The 15,506-nt window shown below is 36.3% G+C and overlaps 2 protein-coding genes across 8 annotated transcripts in view; one reads left to right on the top strand and one right to left on the bottom strand.

Moving 5' to 3' along the window:
- Positions 1–12,761, top strand: part of LOC118271963 (general transcriptional corepressor trfA) — a 30,397-nt gene extending 17,636 nt beyond the window's left edge. For 3 of the 7 annotated variants that reach the window (XM_035588245.2, XM_035588240.2, XM_035588242.2), the window contains exons 2-11: positions 1,846–2,181; positions 2,844–2,873; positions 3,917–4,053; positions 5,162–5,361; positions 6,431–6,555; positions 6,704–6,851; positions 7,040–9,079; positions 10,586–10,942; positions 11,054–11,280; positions 11,370–12,761. In XM_035588245.2, coding sequence (XP_035444138.2) covers positions 1,846–2,181; positions 2,844–2,873; positions 3,917–4,053; positions 5,162–5,361; positions 6,431–6,555; positions 6,704–6,851; positions 7,040–9,079; positions 10,586–10,942; positions 11,054–11,280; positions 11,370–11,593 — 3,824 coding nt within the window. In that variant the 3' untranslated portion in view covers positions 11,594–12,761. Of the gene's footprint in view, positions 1–1,845; positions 2,182–2,843; positions 2,874–3,916; positions 4,054–5,161; positions 5,362–6,430; positions 6,556–6,703; positions 6,852–7,039; positions 9,080–9,379; positions 10,943–11,053; positions 11,281–11,369 lie in introns of all 7 variants that reach the window. The other 4 variants (XM_035588241.2, XM_035588244.2, XM_050693924.1 and 1 more) reach the window with 4 other exon arrangements.
- LOC118271965 (transcription initiation factor TFIID subunit 11) lies at positions 11,999–15,207 on the bottom strand. The gene is made up of 5 exons (XM_035588247.2): positions 14,999–15,207; positions 14,806–14,907; positions 14,272–14,713; positions 13,640–13,824; positions 11,999–13,313 (listed from the first exon to the last, which is right to left on the bottom strand). The coding sequence occupies exons 1-5, from the start codon at positions 15,048–15,050 to the stop codon at positions 13,180–13,182; spliced, it is 915 nt and encodes a 304-aa protein (XP_035444140.1). The 5' UTR covers positions 15,051–15,207; the 3' UTR covers positions 11,999–13,179.
- Positions 15,208–15,506: the final 299 nt, after the last annotated feature.

Below are 15,506 nucleotides of genomic sequence, written 5' to 3'. Positions count from 1 at the left end.
AATGAAACCGGAATATTAATCGTATACGAATATGATTACGAAAGGAAGCGGCCGTTTAACATCCACGTAGTAGAATTAATTAACAGATGGAGTGAACTTGAACACGGCAACTCCTTGAGACTTAGCTATGTGGTTAAGACTTAGTAGGTATGCTAGTATTTGTGTTAGCAAAGGATTATTATTAACGATAAAATGTTCGAATGAAATCGCGTCATCCTATCCTTTATCTCTTTGTTTGAGGTCAAGTGTCCCCCTCTTCATTATCGCCTACACGGCTTTTAACTGTGCCTTTGTGAAGTAATGCGCGCTTTTGATACTCTCTACTGCACGATCGAACCACAATATTGCTCCTAAATTGTCGTCGGATCACAAGTTGGGAACATTTTTATTTAGCTTATGATTGCGTGACCTAGGTAGTAATTTAACTAATCAATATAGAGGTTGTGGCTGGCTTGCGTCATGTTTACTTGCTATTCGCCCTTGCATGAAGTTGACGATGAATGAAGGCATTTTTCGGTATTAAATTTTCAAATATGTACCACTACATGAGTTTCGTTTGCCGGGTTCTGTCGAGGAATATTTGGTGTAACCTTGAAATTGTACCCACGGCTTATGTCACGAACCTACCAATGTGAATGTTTTGTGAGGAATATTTTTGTATTGCGATTTGTTATGGGCGAAGCGTGCTAAGGATTGGATTCGCGTTGGATGTGATTGAAATCTTAACGCCAAATTCAGAGTAGTCTAGGTATCTAGTCTGATCCATACGACTCCTTTTTTAAAATCAATGCCACCTTTATTTACCAAGCATGTCTTGTTTGAGTTATTTTTACTCAATTGTTGAAGATTTTTTGCGGTGATTACTCGTATGTAAATAATTTAATCGGTATGTTGATGTCCGCAAACATTATTACCAAACACAAAAATGAAGAACCATCTAAGTCACCAAAGTAATACCGGATACTTACCTCACATAAGATACTTATGGACTGCCCATCATTAGCCCTTTAAGCGCTGCAAACTTGTCATTTATGTGAAAGCTTTGAATTATTGCTATAATGACATATAAATTAGTTACTCGTGTATTATGCACTGGTGATTTCATATGACCTTTTGCAATATCTATTTTTGTTGTGGAATCTCACTGATGATTTAAGTTAAAAACTACCTATTACTGCAGATGTCATCGATGGCAGCTGCAAAATACGGCCTACTGTTTGTAGTGTTGCTGACACATCGACGGTTTATTTCTGATCCCGATGATGTCATAGACCTAAAATAGTTATTTTAGTGTACACTGTTCCACACTGCCGTTTATAGCTATTAAGGAAGGGACTAATCTTGTCTCTCGTTTGTTAGTACTTAGCTACGTGCTTCATCCTCGTTTAAAGCACTAACGACAAAGACCTGAGACCCCTTGTGACTTTTTGCTGCATCATTAGAGATCAATGACCTTCACGACTTGTGGGCGGTGTACCTACTATTTATTTGTTGGTATACCAATAGGTTTCTTTTTATTACTTTCAGTCCAAAGTTAGGTTTATATTCGATTAGATTTGCAGCCTTTTTTCCAAAAGTGGTAATCAAAATAAACTTAAATTTATTGATCCGCTCTCCCCTTTTTGGGATTGTCGAAATCCCAATTTGAACACTGATTTACGTTAACCGTCCTGCTTTCCAAATTTTGAGCGAAGAACGCGGGTCCACCTAAAATAGATCATGAAGCTGGCTACTATTCTACTTAATACGAATATTCTCTCAACCTATAGTTTTCTAAATACCGAATACTTCCTGCTTACTTCCGATTAACCCATGTTTTAATTATATTTATTTATCTCTTCCCAGGCAAGCGACAACAAGAACAACCTTTGAAGTCTTCACGTTCACCTTCGCCTGAGCCGGTGGGGGCGGCTTCCCCGGTTCCAGGCAATGATGATTCGTTCCGGCCCATCTTGAGGACTCCACCGCCAAGCCGGGCAGGGCCGCCACCCTCGCCACCAGTGCCAACGCACCCCATAGCTCCAGTTGCCCCAGAACCTACAGCTCCTCTTCCCCTTCTGCCATGCGCAGTTTGCGGAAGAACCTTCGTGCCACAATCTTTGGCAAAACACGTTAAAATATGTGAAAAGATGACGGTGAAGAAAAGGAAAACATTTGATTCTTCCAGACAGAGACGTGAAGGTGTGTATTGCTCAAGTTTAATCTATAATTTAATTTAATTCTGGCTCGGGTTGCACAAAACTGATTAGGATAGGATTTTAGAAAATTCGATATTTTCCTCAACTGATTCCTTTCCTAACCTTCAATGTATCAGCAGTTGATTTATTTTCAAATGTATATTATGTAGTGATTGAAAACAAAGTTGATATATACCTATTTGGGAGTTCAATATGGTAAACAACATTGCAGATAGGCAATCGGGAATTAATAAAAAAGTCTTGCTTTAATTATATCTTCTGACCTAAATGATATTACAAAGGATGATAACATTTTTTGCCGGTTTTTAATCTCATTGGGTTAGTTTGTTTTTTGAATGAAGTTTCTTTATTAGCCTTCTTCATTTTGTTAATAATAAATCAAGGAAGGTTGTGGGTTTACTAACTCATTTTTCTTTTGATTTCTTGACTACAGTCTTGCGTTTTAACTTGTACCTAAAAATGGGAGACTGCATGACCCCAACATTCATGTTAGTTTTTTTGATTTTGTTCTGTTCTTTGATCTAGGTAGTTTTTTTTATTTTATATTAGTAGTATTAGTAAGTAGTTTATATTATAATATTGTTTTGATATTAGCATGATTTATTTATGTATATTGACGTTTCCTTTGTTGTTGTGGGTAAAAAGGGCTGATCGCGGCGAACGGTGCTAATTCCGGTGAGTGGGTGAACGGTTTACATATTCCCTGGCATTCATATTTAACTGTGACTCCTTACCATTGTATGTGAACGTTTTACTAACACAGCCACACACGTCCTACTGCATTATAAATGGTCGTGACTTGTAATACTTTGCGTACAGGTACAAACAAAAACACTATGTTTTTGTATCTGTCTACAACCAGTGCAACGGCATATAAATGTACCTACTTACAGCTAAGATGAGAACAACCATAACATAACTACATTAATGCTGTAATTTCAAATACGTGAGATCATACAGTCACGTTCTATCTTAAAAACAAGAATTAACTTCCAAAATGTCTCGTTTATCACAATGACATAATTAATTCTCATGAATGATGGTTTGGCTGGCTCATTGTCAAAGACCCACACAGTAATTATAATATGCAATTATTGAATAAGATAAACGATTGACCGCGGTGTCCCTTAACCCGTTAAAAATATTTATGTAAATGTTTATATTGTGTTTGTGTGACAATATGACGTCCCACTCTAACGAGGTCTCTATTTGCATATTTGTTTGTACACGTTGCCTCTACGTTTAGCAACTCCGCCCTCTAAAGTAACCGTCGTCATTATACTAAGCACCATGGTTGTCTAATTAAGTATTTAGAAATGCATGGGATGTCTGCCACGGCTTGACACACAACATCTGGTGATTAAAATGTTTGTTTTCCTTATTAGAGAAATGTGTCCAGTGAATTCTATTAGTTGCACTCTTGTTTGTTTATCTGTCTGTGTGGTTTGAAGTAGTTACACTGAGTATGTGTGTGTGTGTGTGTTTATCTCAGTACGATTTATCTCAATGACATGAGCACGGTTTGTTCAATGTAATTGAATTGCATAATGGGTTTTATAATTCACTTTAACTAGTAACAAACTTATCACGTCTACGCGAATTGAAACGTTATCTGGCATGCTTTTAATTACTAATGGTATTGATTTGGGCATGTTATACAACTTGGTGGGTTCATCATACCCAGGGTCCTTCTATACGTGTGTTTCCTTGGTTTCTAGGTACAGACTTGGAGCAATACTTGCCAAAGAACTTTGGTCTTCCTGAAAACAGTCCGTTCTTAGAGAAAAGTCCGCCAAACACAGCTAAACCGACGCCAAAGCCGAAGCCACAGTCCGTCAGGAACGCTATAACGAAGGTAATCTTATAATCTTTAAAGTAATGTAACATGTAGCTCGTTAAAAATAAAAAACTTGTTGTAAATCTCTTTATATTGTTAGTTTACATTTCACGGTCGCGTGCCAGTGATTCCATGCTCAGGCAAATATTTTAAATGCTCTTGACATACGTTGTTGAAGAGGTTTTGAGAATTCTCGTTATAAACGTGTAAGAAATTAAAGTGCACCTAAGGCCTACCTTAGGTGACCTTAAGCAACTCCACTGCCGAGCGCAAGAAGTGACCTTAAACAAAGATTTATCAGGTCTTTTGATTTTCAAACCTAAGCGTCCAGCTTCAATAACAAATCAAAAAATATATAGATATCTACACTAAATAAAGAGGACCAATCGTGTGATGTGAATAGATCAAAAAAATCAGTCACGGAAATATGTCAATGACCAATGTGACTGGCGGTTAAAGGGTTAATAATAAATCTAGAATAGTGTCGAATGTTTATATTGAAACTTAGTTTTCCAGAACCTTCACTTAAATTGTCTTCCACTAGGAGAAACTGCATAAAAATGCGTAGGTACCTACAGCAGTTTTTGTATCACGAACAAATTTTGTGAAACTAGCAAAATGTAAATGTCATCTTTGTCTAGACTAGGAATAGGTATGTTAACTTATTTGTAAGTTACACCTATACAAAATCCCGTAAACGGAATAGAAAATAAACCCATATGCGGATAAGTCCTTATGTATGCAAGTCTTTTCACCAGTTAGTACTAATGGCCGGCATAGTAACACCGCCACTCTGTCATGTTAATATTTAACCAAGTATAGCCATTATGAACTTCTATTCAGTTACCAACAGCTTTACTTAACAAAGATAAAAACTAATTACCTACTCGTTGAAAAGATTAGAAAATGTATTATTCTACAAAATACTGTAAAGTACTAAATGTTAGAAAGTAAACTCTCAGAGCTAATTTCACTGCACTATTCTAGACTAAATTCTCTCTTTTACTGAAAGCTAACTACTAACTTGACCTATTTTACTCATCGATTGCTTTCAGCAAGCACCAGATCCGCCATCAAAGGTAAAATAAATAGTCACAATTAATAATTCTTTTATTTCCATTTCCAGCCAATGGCTGAACTACAAAGGTGTCCACACTGCAGCCGTGCGTTCGGCGTACGCGCATTCGAGCGTCACGTGGAGTGGTGCGCTGACAAAGCGAAGATATTGCCGGCAGCGCCCGCGCAGCCGCCGCAACACGTCGCTGAGGCCAAGCAGCGGCTCAATGCGCGCACGCAATACAAAGCACCGCCAGTGCGCGGGAGACGGTCAGTATCGTCATTGTTCCTGTCCTCCAGAAATACCTACTGTAAAAGACTATTCCGGTCACAATTTCCAGTTTCTGTTCATTAAAATCTAGGTACAAATCCAAAACCTCTGCGTTTGTATACGCTTAGTGCTTAAAAGAACCACTTGCTTGTGTGCCAACGTAACTTAACAAATAAATAAATTAGGTATATCAACCTACTTAATGCAAAAAACAGATTTGTAACTAAATACAGCTTGTAACTTTGATATTTAATGTTTACGTTGATTAATTAGTCTTAAAGAAATCGGAGTATAGAATTACAAAGAAGGATAGTATTGCTTATTGGAAATTCGAGATCCACAGTAGGTACCTATACGGTGAATGTACATAACTGCACTCACTCAATGACGGGTTATACCAAACCAAAATAGATAAATGTGCTCAATGAGAGCTGTCTGGAAAATTAAGAAAGGGATCAATAGAGACAAAAACTTACATGTTTCTAACCAGTAGTCCAGAATACGTGTTCGAAATCGGTTCAGCAATAGTGTAAAAAGCAATACTCACTTTTATATTAATTGGCATAAAGACGTTTATTGTTTAAAATGGGCTGAACAATGACTTTAAAATCAGTCAATTGGAAGTGACCTGCATCCAGCTACAAAGCAATAAATAATCACTGCATGAGTATTCTGCAATATTACATAAGTACATAATTTGATTGATGTGCGCGGTAGCCGTTTAGTCTAGCTGGTATTCTAGAGCCTCAAGTCCGTCACTGTCATTACTCATAATAACCTGGCCTTAGTTTTTTGTTCAGACTCGCTATTATGTTGTCTGAGATCAGACAATATTGTGTCTATCTCAACCATGTTTAGTGCGTCATAAATATTTGATTGATCAATGCAGAAAAAATATTAATGTTGGCGGACATTTTAATGTAGGTATTTGCGACAAAGAATTTTCTATTTTAAATATAATGGCTACGTTGTAAGTAATTGTAATATAAAACTTTATTGAGCTTGAAAGAAAGAATCAAATTGTTTAACGTGAAAAAAGTAAAAATAAATGCAATTTTCTTATTTCAGGTCTTCACAAACCCGTGATAAGTCTTCAAACAGCCGATCAGCGTCCGTGGACTCATCGCGAGGGGTGTCCCCTCCTCAGCCGCGAGAATATGGCGACTACAGACAAGGACGTACCAGAGCTTCAGGTAAAACATACTCTTAACACACAATAAGCTATTTCCAACTGACTCAAGTCAGAACACTTTTGTAGATTTTCAACTTTACTGCAAAACCATAAGGTTTAATGTCCCATGAACAAGCTTTTTATAATTTATTTATTTTCATCTATTTCAGAATCTGTCTCCAGCAATGACTGCCACGATGATCCTTCTCCTCACATGCCAGTGATAAGAAACTCTCGGAATTCACAAAACAGTTCGTCAGGCGACGCCAACGTCAAAGCAAGACAAGCCAGGCTCGCTAGGGACCTTAGCAGCTCTAGGTACGTATAAAATCTTATACACAACCTTTACAGTCAATTTAAATTCGTAATAAATAAGGGGAAAGGAAGGATCTCCATTTTGCAATGTTTTCTTTATTGTCTAGTTACACAGATTTAGTTCCTGTCTCCTTGTTTGTTACTATCTAAACAATGAAATAAGACTTTACCCTTCCTTTCCCCTTCCATAGAAAAAAACAAGATCCCCGCCTATCCTCTATCAAACAAAGTAGTTCTGAACTTATTGTCAAGAAAAATCAAAGTAATACCGAATCAAAAACCAAGAACGTCAATAAAAATAACACTGAATCAAATATCAAGAAACATCAACAAAGTAAAGTTGATACAAATGCCAAAAAGGGACAAAATAAACCTGAACCCAACATCAAAAAAGTTCAACACAGTGCTACTGATCCTAATATCAAGAAAAATCATGGCAATACTGACTTAAGTAGCAAAAAGAGTCAGACAAGTAGCATTGATTTGAACATGCCGAATATACAACAAAGTAATACAGATCCGGACATTAAAAAACTGACGACTCAAGCCAAGCAGAAAAATAAATTAATTGCAAAAAAACAACAGCAGCTAAAGAAACTCGAAGAGATCGTTAACAAGTATAGTGAGAAGAAAAAAGCCGAAGTTGAAGATTTAAAAGATCAATCAAAACTGACACGTGACAAAAGCCAAATACCGATACCTAAAAAAACAAAAGCTAAAAAGTCAAAGATAGAGAGTAGCGCCGATATTGATCAATTTATTAGTGCTGATATTAGAGAAATGGCAACAGATGTCAATGACAATATTAAAACATTTTCTACCACTAGATCATCACCTTCAGAAACGTCAGAAGCACATACAAAATCTAGGAACGAGAGAGATAAAAAAATAAAAATGAGAACTAAAAAGGATAAGATTGCTAAAGAAACGAGCATGAGTCTAGATAGTTTGGAAGAATGCCCAAAAACGAGTAGCGATCGAAACTGTCAGTCGATTGGGATTAACACAGAACTTCTGTGTGTTCCATGCATCATACATGACAATCCTGACCAGAAAAAAATTAACAAGAAAAATAAATCTAGAAAGGACAAAAATAGTTCTAAGGAACCTGAAATTGATACCAAACCTGAACCCGTAGTTGAATTACTCTATAAAAATCCTACTATATCAAATTGTTTGGAAATAAACTACATGAGCGATTCCTATATTAAACTAGACACGATCAATTCAAATGTTGATAGTTCTTTGATTACTCCTAGCACTTCTGGTAATGGCATCGATGAAATGGACTCAATATCAGATGTTACTCGCCAGGACGTTAATTTGTCATTGCAAATCATAGAAGATATACAAATATCAAATACGAATATCAGTGGAGATTCGATAAGTGAAAAAATCGACGAAGAAATTCGCGAATTGTCTGAAGAGCGTTTCGAAGTGGATTATGAACACGATATGAGTGCGGAAGTATCCTGTAACGGGTCCATAGAAAACAAATATGATGAGGAAAATATCAAAGAAGAAATAGGTCGCCACGGAAGTGGTGAAACATATACAAAGTTCATTGAGGACCCAGCAGACCTTGAAGAATTTATGCATATAACTGACAAATTGTTAAGTAACGATCAGAATGAGCAAGAATGTTTGAATGTTGCTAATGACTTAGATCAGTTTCATACACCGAAAACAAATTCTATTGAAGCTATCGACCAAAAAATGTCTGATACTACAATCAATGAATCGGTTAAACATGAATTCTCTGATACATTTGAGGAGTTGAAGAATAATCTGAGAGAATTGCTTGAAGGCGCTGGGAATTCAGTGAACGAACTGAACGAAGCGATTAAGAAATCTGAGGATACAAAAGAAGAATCTACAAGTTTACCAGACATCAACAGAAAAATTTGTGACATGGAACACATTACTATTTATGAGCTTAAATTCTACGAAAGAAAACTGAAAGAAGATAATCAACGAGATGAGGAAGATTCTTGTTTCAAGTTACCATCCATCACGGAATCCAATAATCCTGGTAATAAAGTAGAGTGCGATAATAGAAAAATGCACAAGATATACAAACCAAGTAGAAAATACAAGATGTTGGGTGAACAAACTAGGACTAATAAGGAGTACCAAACGTTCATTGTGAAACAAAATGCAAATGATAATAGTGACGGATCGGTGACGTCAGACGTGCCCCCGTTGAAGCTGCCACGAATTGAAACCAAAAGGTTAGACTACTTTGTCCTCCTACCTCCTTAACACATCTTTTAACAATACTCATTCCCGATTGTATTCCTCTCTTTCGTTTAATCTTGCATTTAGAACTGGAGCATCCTAATGAAATAAAAAATATGGTCACAATTGTATCTTGTTATGATTGTGAGTCACCACATTTAAAGTAGACTTCTACTACTTTACCGTTTTAAAACAGATGCCAAGCTCAAATCTAACTGCAAGAACAACTATTAACTGTGAATCATGTGTCTTCATAACTAAAATAATATCTCCATTTGTTATTACATTTACAGGCTTGACGACAATTACGATCCATTCGTATCAGCTGCTAGGCAAATGAAAGAACTCATGTCCTCAGACACAAACATTCCCAAAAAAATACAAACTTCCAAAGACCATAGCAGAACCCTTCCTGCCCTCCAACCCGCTAAAGACAAAGGCCCGTCCTCCTATCTACGAACTGATAACAGTAAAATGATAAAAGACACACTCAACAAAACATACCAGAAAACTCCTACACTTCAGAGAATGAAGTCATTCGGTAGCACAAACAATGAAAACAGTACCAACACGTTCGGTGGTCGTTGCAGCTCATTTAGACTTAATAGAAATGACAAAAAGCCTAGTCCAAAATTAAATACAACCTTTACTAAATCCAGTAAAGAAAACATTAGTACAGTCGAAAAGAATTACTTCAATCGAAATAGTAGTTTGAATAGGTCCTTTTCCAGTTACACCGCTTCAAGTTACAGCACGCCTAAACCTAAAGACAAAATCCCTAAAATTGCTACTTCCATGTATCATAGCTTCCAGCGTACGACTATAAAACAACCCGTTAAATTAGATAAAATAAAGAGAGATGACGAAAAGAAAGATTTTGTCAATCTCGATGCCATCCTCGCTGATGATAATTCGTCAATGACCGACAGTAATTACATTGATCCAAGGCTCATCAATGAAAATGATAATCTACCCATCAATGTCAATACCATATTAAATAACCCTGATATAATTAGTAGCATGGAATCTCTACTTACTACAGAAAACTTGCCTAAAAGATTCGAATCTTTTAGTACTGTAACCATAAACAATAACAAAAATTTCAATAATAATATTACAGATCTGTGTAATAAAACCATGAAAGACGAACCGAATAATAACGTTAGTAAAACCCCTGCCCCCACTTCTGATGATCTAAGCATTCAGTACGATAAAATTATGTATTCATTAGAACAAAGTATAGCTTCTAAGACCTCTACAAGAGATGACGATTCTCTATGTGAGGACTTTGACCTTGAAGAATTCATGACTTCATTCGATGAAGAAATACTTAAGCAGAAATTAGAGAACAAACGCACATGTAGTTCCACCACTAGGGTAGTTAAACAGTCCGAGCTTGCTGATAGCAACAGGACATCAGAATTGAATAGTGTTAGCTCGTCACCCAAAGTAGTGAATGGTATGAACCCAGTTAACAAGTCAATGTCTCTAACTTTTAGCAGTAACAATATAGGAAGCGAGAGCCTTTTCCCATCCTCTGTGAAACGTTCCACTTCCCTCCTCGATTCCCTCCAAAAGAAGAACACGCTCAAGATAGACAGTGGGAAAAGCCGCCATAAATCCGATCAACTGGAACAAGACCTCATGCAGTCTCTCAAAGATTTTGACAAATTCTACGAAAGTGAGAAGAACGAAAACCAGTCTAGTAAAGAGATACCAAGTTACAATGGAACTGCAAAAAGGGATACTCGCATAAAAACTGAACGGAAAATCAAGAAAATTGAAACTAGTACCAATGGGAACCACACGCCGAATGGCAAGCAGAGTAATGATTCAGCTTATAGCAGGTTAGTCAGGTAATTGTTTTCATTTAATGCAATAACGCTATTGATTTTGATACTAGTACAAATTACAGATATTTAATAGAATTAATCAGTGTAGAGTCTAATATACTTTTTACTTTACAGTTTAAACAGGATATCCCCGTCGAAACTTTCACTATGTACTCCCAAGGAACCCAATGGATTAACGTCGTTAGAACAAATCCCAGCGGGTTCGGACTCAAGCGGCAGTCACAAGGAGGATGTGAGGTCAATTTCTAGCGACGAGTTCCTCGCGATGGAGCGGTCAGCAGAGCTAGATGAACCTCTTCCACCACCAGACCTTTTATTTAAGGAACAAGACAATCATATCGGTGAGCTTACATATCTACATGTATTCTGTTATATTAGGGTAGTGCTATAAACAGCATAAGATGTGATGTGTGTATAATTGTATCCACAGACAAGCGCGTAAGTTCTCGTGCGTCGTCGCGGCAAAGTCCGACGTGGCGCCCGCGTGCCTCGCTCAGCTCGAGCGGCTCGGAAGCATCCCTGGCGAGGCGGCGCGACCCAGCACCCGCGCAGTGCCGCCGCCCCTCGCGGTTCTGCCACGAGTGTGGCAACAAGTTCCCCGTCGACACCGCCAAGTTCTGCATCGAATGTGGCGTCAAGAGACTCGTCGTATAACGGGGAACTCTATGTGAGCGACTTCTAGTCTTATAAGTAGTGCCGGTTTATGTAGGCGTACTGGTGATAGATATTGAGCACCGAGGACGGTGCAGCTGATGCGCCCGGAGCGACAACAGCTACTCTGAAGGGCGCATGTAACATATTTCACAGCCAGCAAGTGATGTTGACGACATACCAGTTAAAGTATTGATATCACGAAACTATACGTATCACGAATGGAATTGTTCTCTTTGTATGTACAGTTGTCGCGTGATTCTTTTGTAGGATACCAAACAAGCAATGTGTTCTATAATTATTTGCGTGGTTTTAATACATTTTATATATGAGTTTATTGTTGATGACCAAATGATGTAACATCGTGGTAAATGTTGTATCATTGTGAGGAAATGAAAAATACATTCATGTATTTACATATAACATTGTTTAATACTGAAGCTGTTAGTTAATCTGATGATTAATACTATCTTAGATTTACCTCAAACTGGAAGTATATTTTTATACTTACTAAAATTTTGGTATGTATTTTGCACAAATAAACAATCTTGGACCACTACTTAGATGTAAAGTGAGAACTTTTCTTATAGTAATGTGTAGCTATCTATAAATTAATGACGTAATATTATTTACAAAACGTTACCAAATTGCTATAATTTATTAACTAATTTGTGCCTTCACAATTAACTAGATGATAATGTCGTGTATTCTGTTGGTCTCTGTTATTTTGTTTGCGAAGTTTTAATTTCTGTTGCAATTTATGTCAAACGAAAACTGGCCAAGGTAGCCTTGGAATTTGTAAGATCTGTGATACGATTCATTTTTGGTATAGCAAAAATTTCATCATAGAAGTTTGGATGAATTCAAAAATAACTTTTAAGTGCCAATTTCTTTATGTAATTTGGGTTTTTAATGGAATTTTGTGTACATTGTTAATTTTTTTATTTGCTATTGTGAGCGAATATCATTTTTATTTTTTTTAAATAATATTGATTACCCTTCCAAGGATTTCCATTAACGTCTCTTGTCCACAACATAGTTGGCCATTTTAACAAGACTGATTTTATTTTCAAAGTTTTCGAACTTGATTAATCCTTAGTTACTGTTGTATATTGTTTTTAATAAAATAACGATTTTATCATGTAATAAATTAACATTTTAATAATGATAATGTGTTGTTTCTCTCTATATGTCATTCCCAATAAAATTCTTATTGTAAGTATAGAATGTTGTTCATAAACACAAGATAAAGACTTAACTATTACTATTAAACTGTGCTGAAGTACTTAACTTGATATTATTGCTCATTATTAAACAGTTACAGGTAGTAAATATATTCTACTTCTTATCATTATTCTATTGATTACATTGCAAATTTTAACAGTAGATTGTGCTCGGGAAATGTTACGACATTTGAAATTTTTTAAACTAGTAATTTAATAGTTATAAATGATTTTATTTACAACATCAACAAATTAACATTATATTCTAATAGAAAAAATATAAAACTTTTGATACTTATTCGTTTTGCTTAAGAATTAGAAAATGACAACCAATACCTAAGTACTAAGATATGAATGAGTACTAAGCTAAAGTCTAAACATACTCTTGTGTGCTTTTCGGGTAGGTATAGCACCTCTGACTCGCAACCTTCTTAGAGCCTCTCGTAAATGCTTCGGTTGCAGTGGTCCAGCTTCACCAGATTTGTCCAGTACTTCTAGAGCTGAAAGTAATAGAAAAAAAAATGTAGGCACAATATACATAAAAATTGCATTAAATTAAATGATTCATCTTCATCATAGACATTATCGTCAAGACAAGGTTTGTATCAACAAATTCGCTACTTTTCTGTCTAGGATCAACAGTTAATGAAATCCGTTTTGGCATTTCTGTATGACCTTGAGGAATATTGCACTCATTATTACTTAATGTTATGAATGTAAGCATTCAGCCATCTTGGATAGCTTGTATATGGATAATTACCCATACAATTAATATTCAATACATTACAAAAGGGGGTTTTGACTTGATATAGATAGTTCTGCTCACCTTCTTCAACAACTTCACCAACAAATACTTTAGCAATACCAGACATGGCAATCACAACATTCTGTCCGACTGAACATCCTGTAATGGTCTGCATCAGTCTTTTTATAGCTGCCTTGGGGAATGCAGCACGACGGTACATCTCATACCTATCCAACTGCTCTTCTGTAAAGTTTGAGACTAGAACCCTGTAAAATAATAAGATTTATGGTGAATCATTTATTTTTATGAGCAGAAAACTTGATTGAAGCAGTTTCCTGTACCCATAGTATGTATCGAAACGAGAGCGCCTTCGGTGCTCTGATTGCCCAGTTCAAATAAACCAAAGAAGGCAAAAGTGCCAAATGTATTGTGCTCTCGTTTCAATTACTTTAAATGTAAAGCAAACTCATACTAAGAATACTGCTCAGTGGTAAAAGACCATTGTAAGAGTTGTTATAAGTTGTGGATTCAAGTTGTCTGATATCGGTTCAAAATACCACTTAATTCAGTTGCAGACATAGACATATTCCCAATTAAGTCTTTGACTGTTAATAGAAAGCTGTTGAAGGCAAATCCTCTGCTAGCATGTTAACTATATTAGTGCAATATTTTACTAGAAATAAGAGAAAATGGGATTAAAAATAGGTACTTACTGCATCTTTTCCCGCTCCTCTTCTTCCAACTCTTTTTTACTCTTCTTTTCCCTTTCCCTCTCATTTATCAACATTTCCTCTGTAATTTGAGATTCATACTCCACTGATTCGCTCTGTTGAAAGTCGTTCATGTTAGGTACAAGAGTGGTGTCCTTATTTTCTTCCTCTAATTTGTCAAATTTGTCCTCTGTGAGGTCTACTTGTTGCTGATCCAGGTTTGAGTTATCAAATGAGTATTCGTTTATGTATGGTTCATACTGGTCGGCAAGTGTGTCTGGTTGTGAACTAACAAATGTGTCAGAGTTGTCTGTGTATATGTTGCCAAGTTCATCAGCTCTGTGAATAGTCTCCACATTCTGAGAGCTATCAGAGTATGTTTCAATTACTTCAGTCTCCAAGTTGGCATTTTGTGAACTCTCCCCATAGTTCACTAGTGTTGTATCTGAAAACATGAATTATATGGTTACAGAGTTTTAGATAAATTACTTTTCCTACTGATATGCGGCCAAATTAACACAGACAATGTATACTTACATTCTGGTTCATCTTTCAACAACTTCTCTTCTATTTCTAACGATATTTCTTGATCTTCTTCATTTGAGTCACTGTGCTCCAATTCCTGGGCCAGTTCATCTTCTGAAATGATTAATTGTTGTTAGATAATATGTGTGTCAGTGGAGGACTAGCCAATTTCGGCAGAAATAGAATAATTTTAAATACCACCCACCTCTAAGTCTTTCAGCCTCCGACAGGCCATCGCTGCTAGGATTATCAGCCATTGCTTTATGATCACAACACCAAGGAAACTTTTAACTCCAGTTGACCAACTAAAATTATCAAACAATAGTGCTAAAATATCATTACAAAATATTTACGTATTTTGCGAAGGAGGAACGAACTCGAACGTCGCGTTCTCTATAATCACATAACCTCAGAAGTTATTTGATCTGTGTGTACTTTTAGCATACGACTATAGATATCTCGCTTTCGCCAACTACAGTTTATCATTCTGTCTTTTTCTATCAATGTAATGCTCAATTTTAATTGTTTACTTTTGACAGCAATAACAATAGACAATGGCTATTTGACAGCAATCGCACAGATAAGCAAGATAAAATTTCAAAATTTGGTTGGATCGTCTATTCGCGATTGTTGGAATCGGAACGATTTCTTCCTTGGTTTATCAGTATAATAAAATAATCAAATACAATATTTAGATTCTGACTCTGTTCCTG

Source organism: Spodoptera frugiperda, chromosome 5 (genome assembly GCF_023101765.2).
Source record: "Spodoptera frugiperda isolate SF20-4 chromosome 5, AGI-APGP_CSIRO_Sfru_2.0, whole genome shotgun sequence".
NCBI classification, from domain to species: Eukaryota; Metazoa; Arthropoda; class Insecta; order Lepidoptera; family Noctuidae; genus Spodoptera; species Spodoptera frugiperda.
This window is presented reverse-complemented; position numbering and strand designations above follow the sequence as displayed.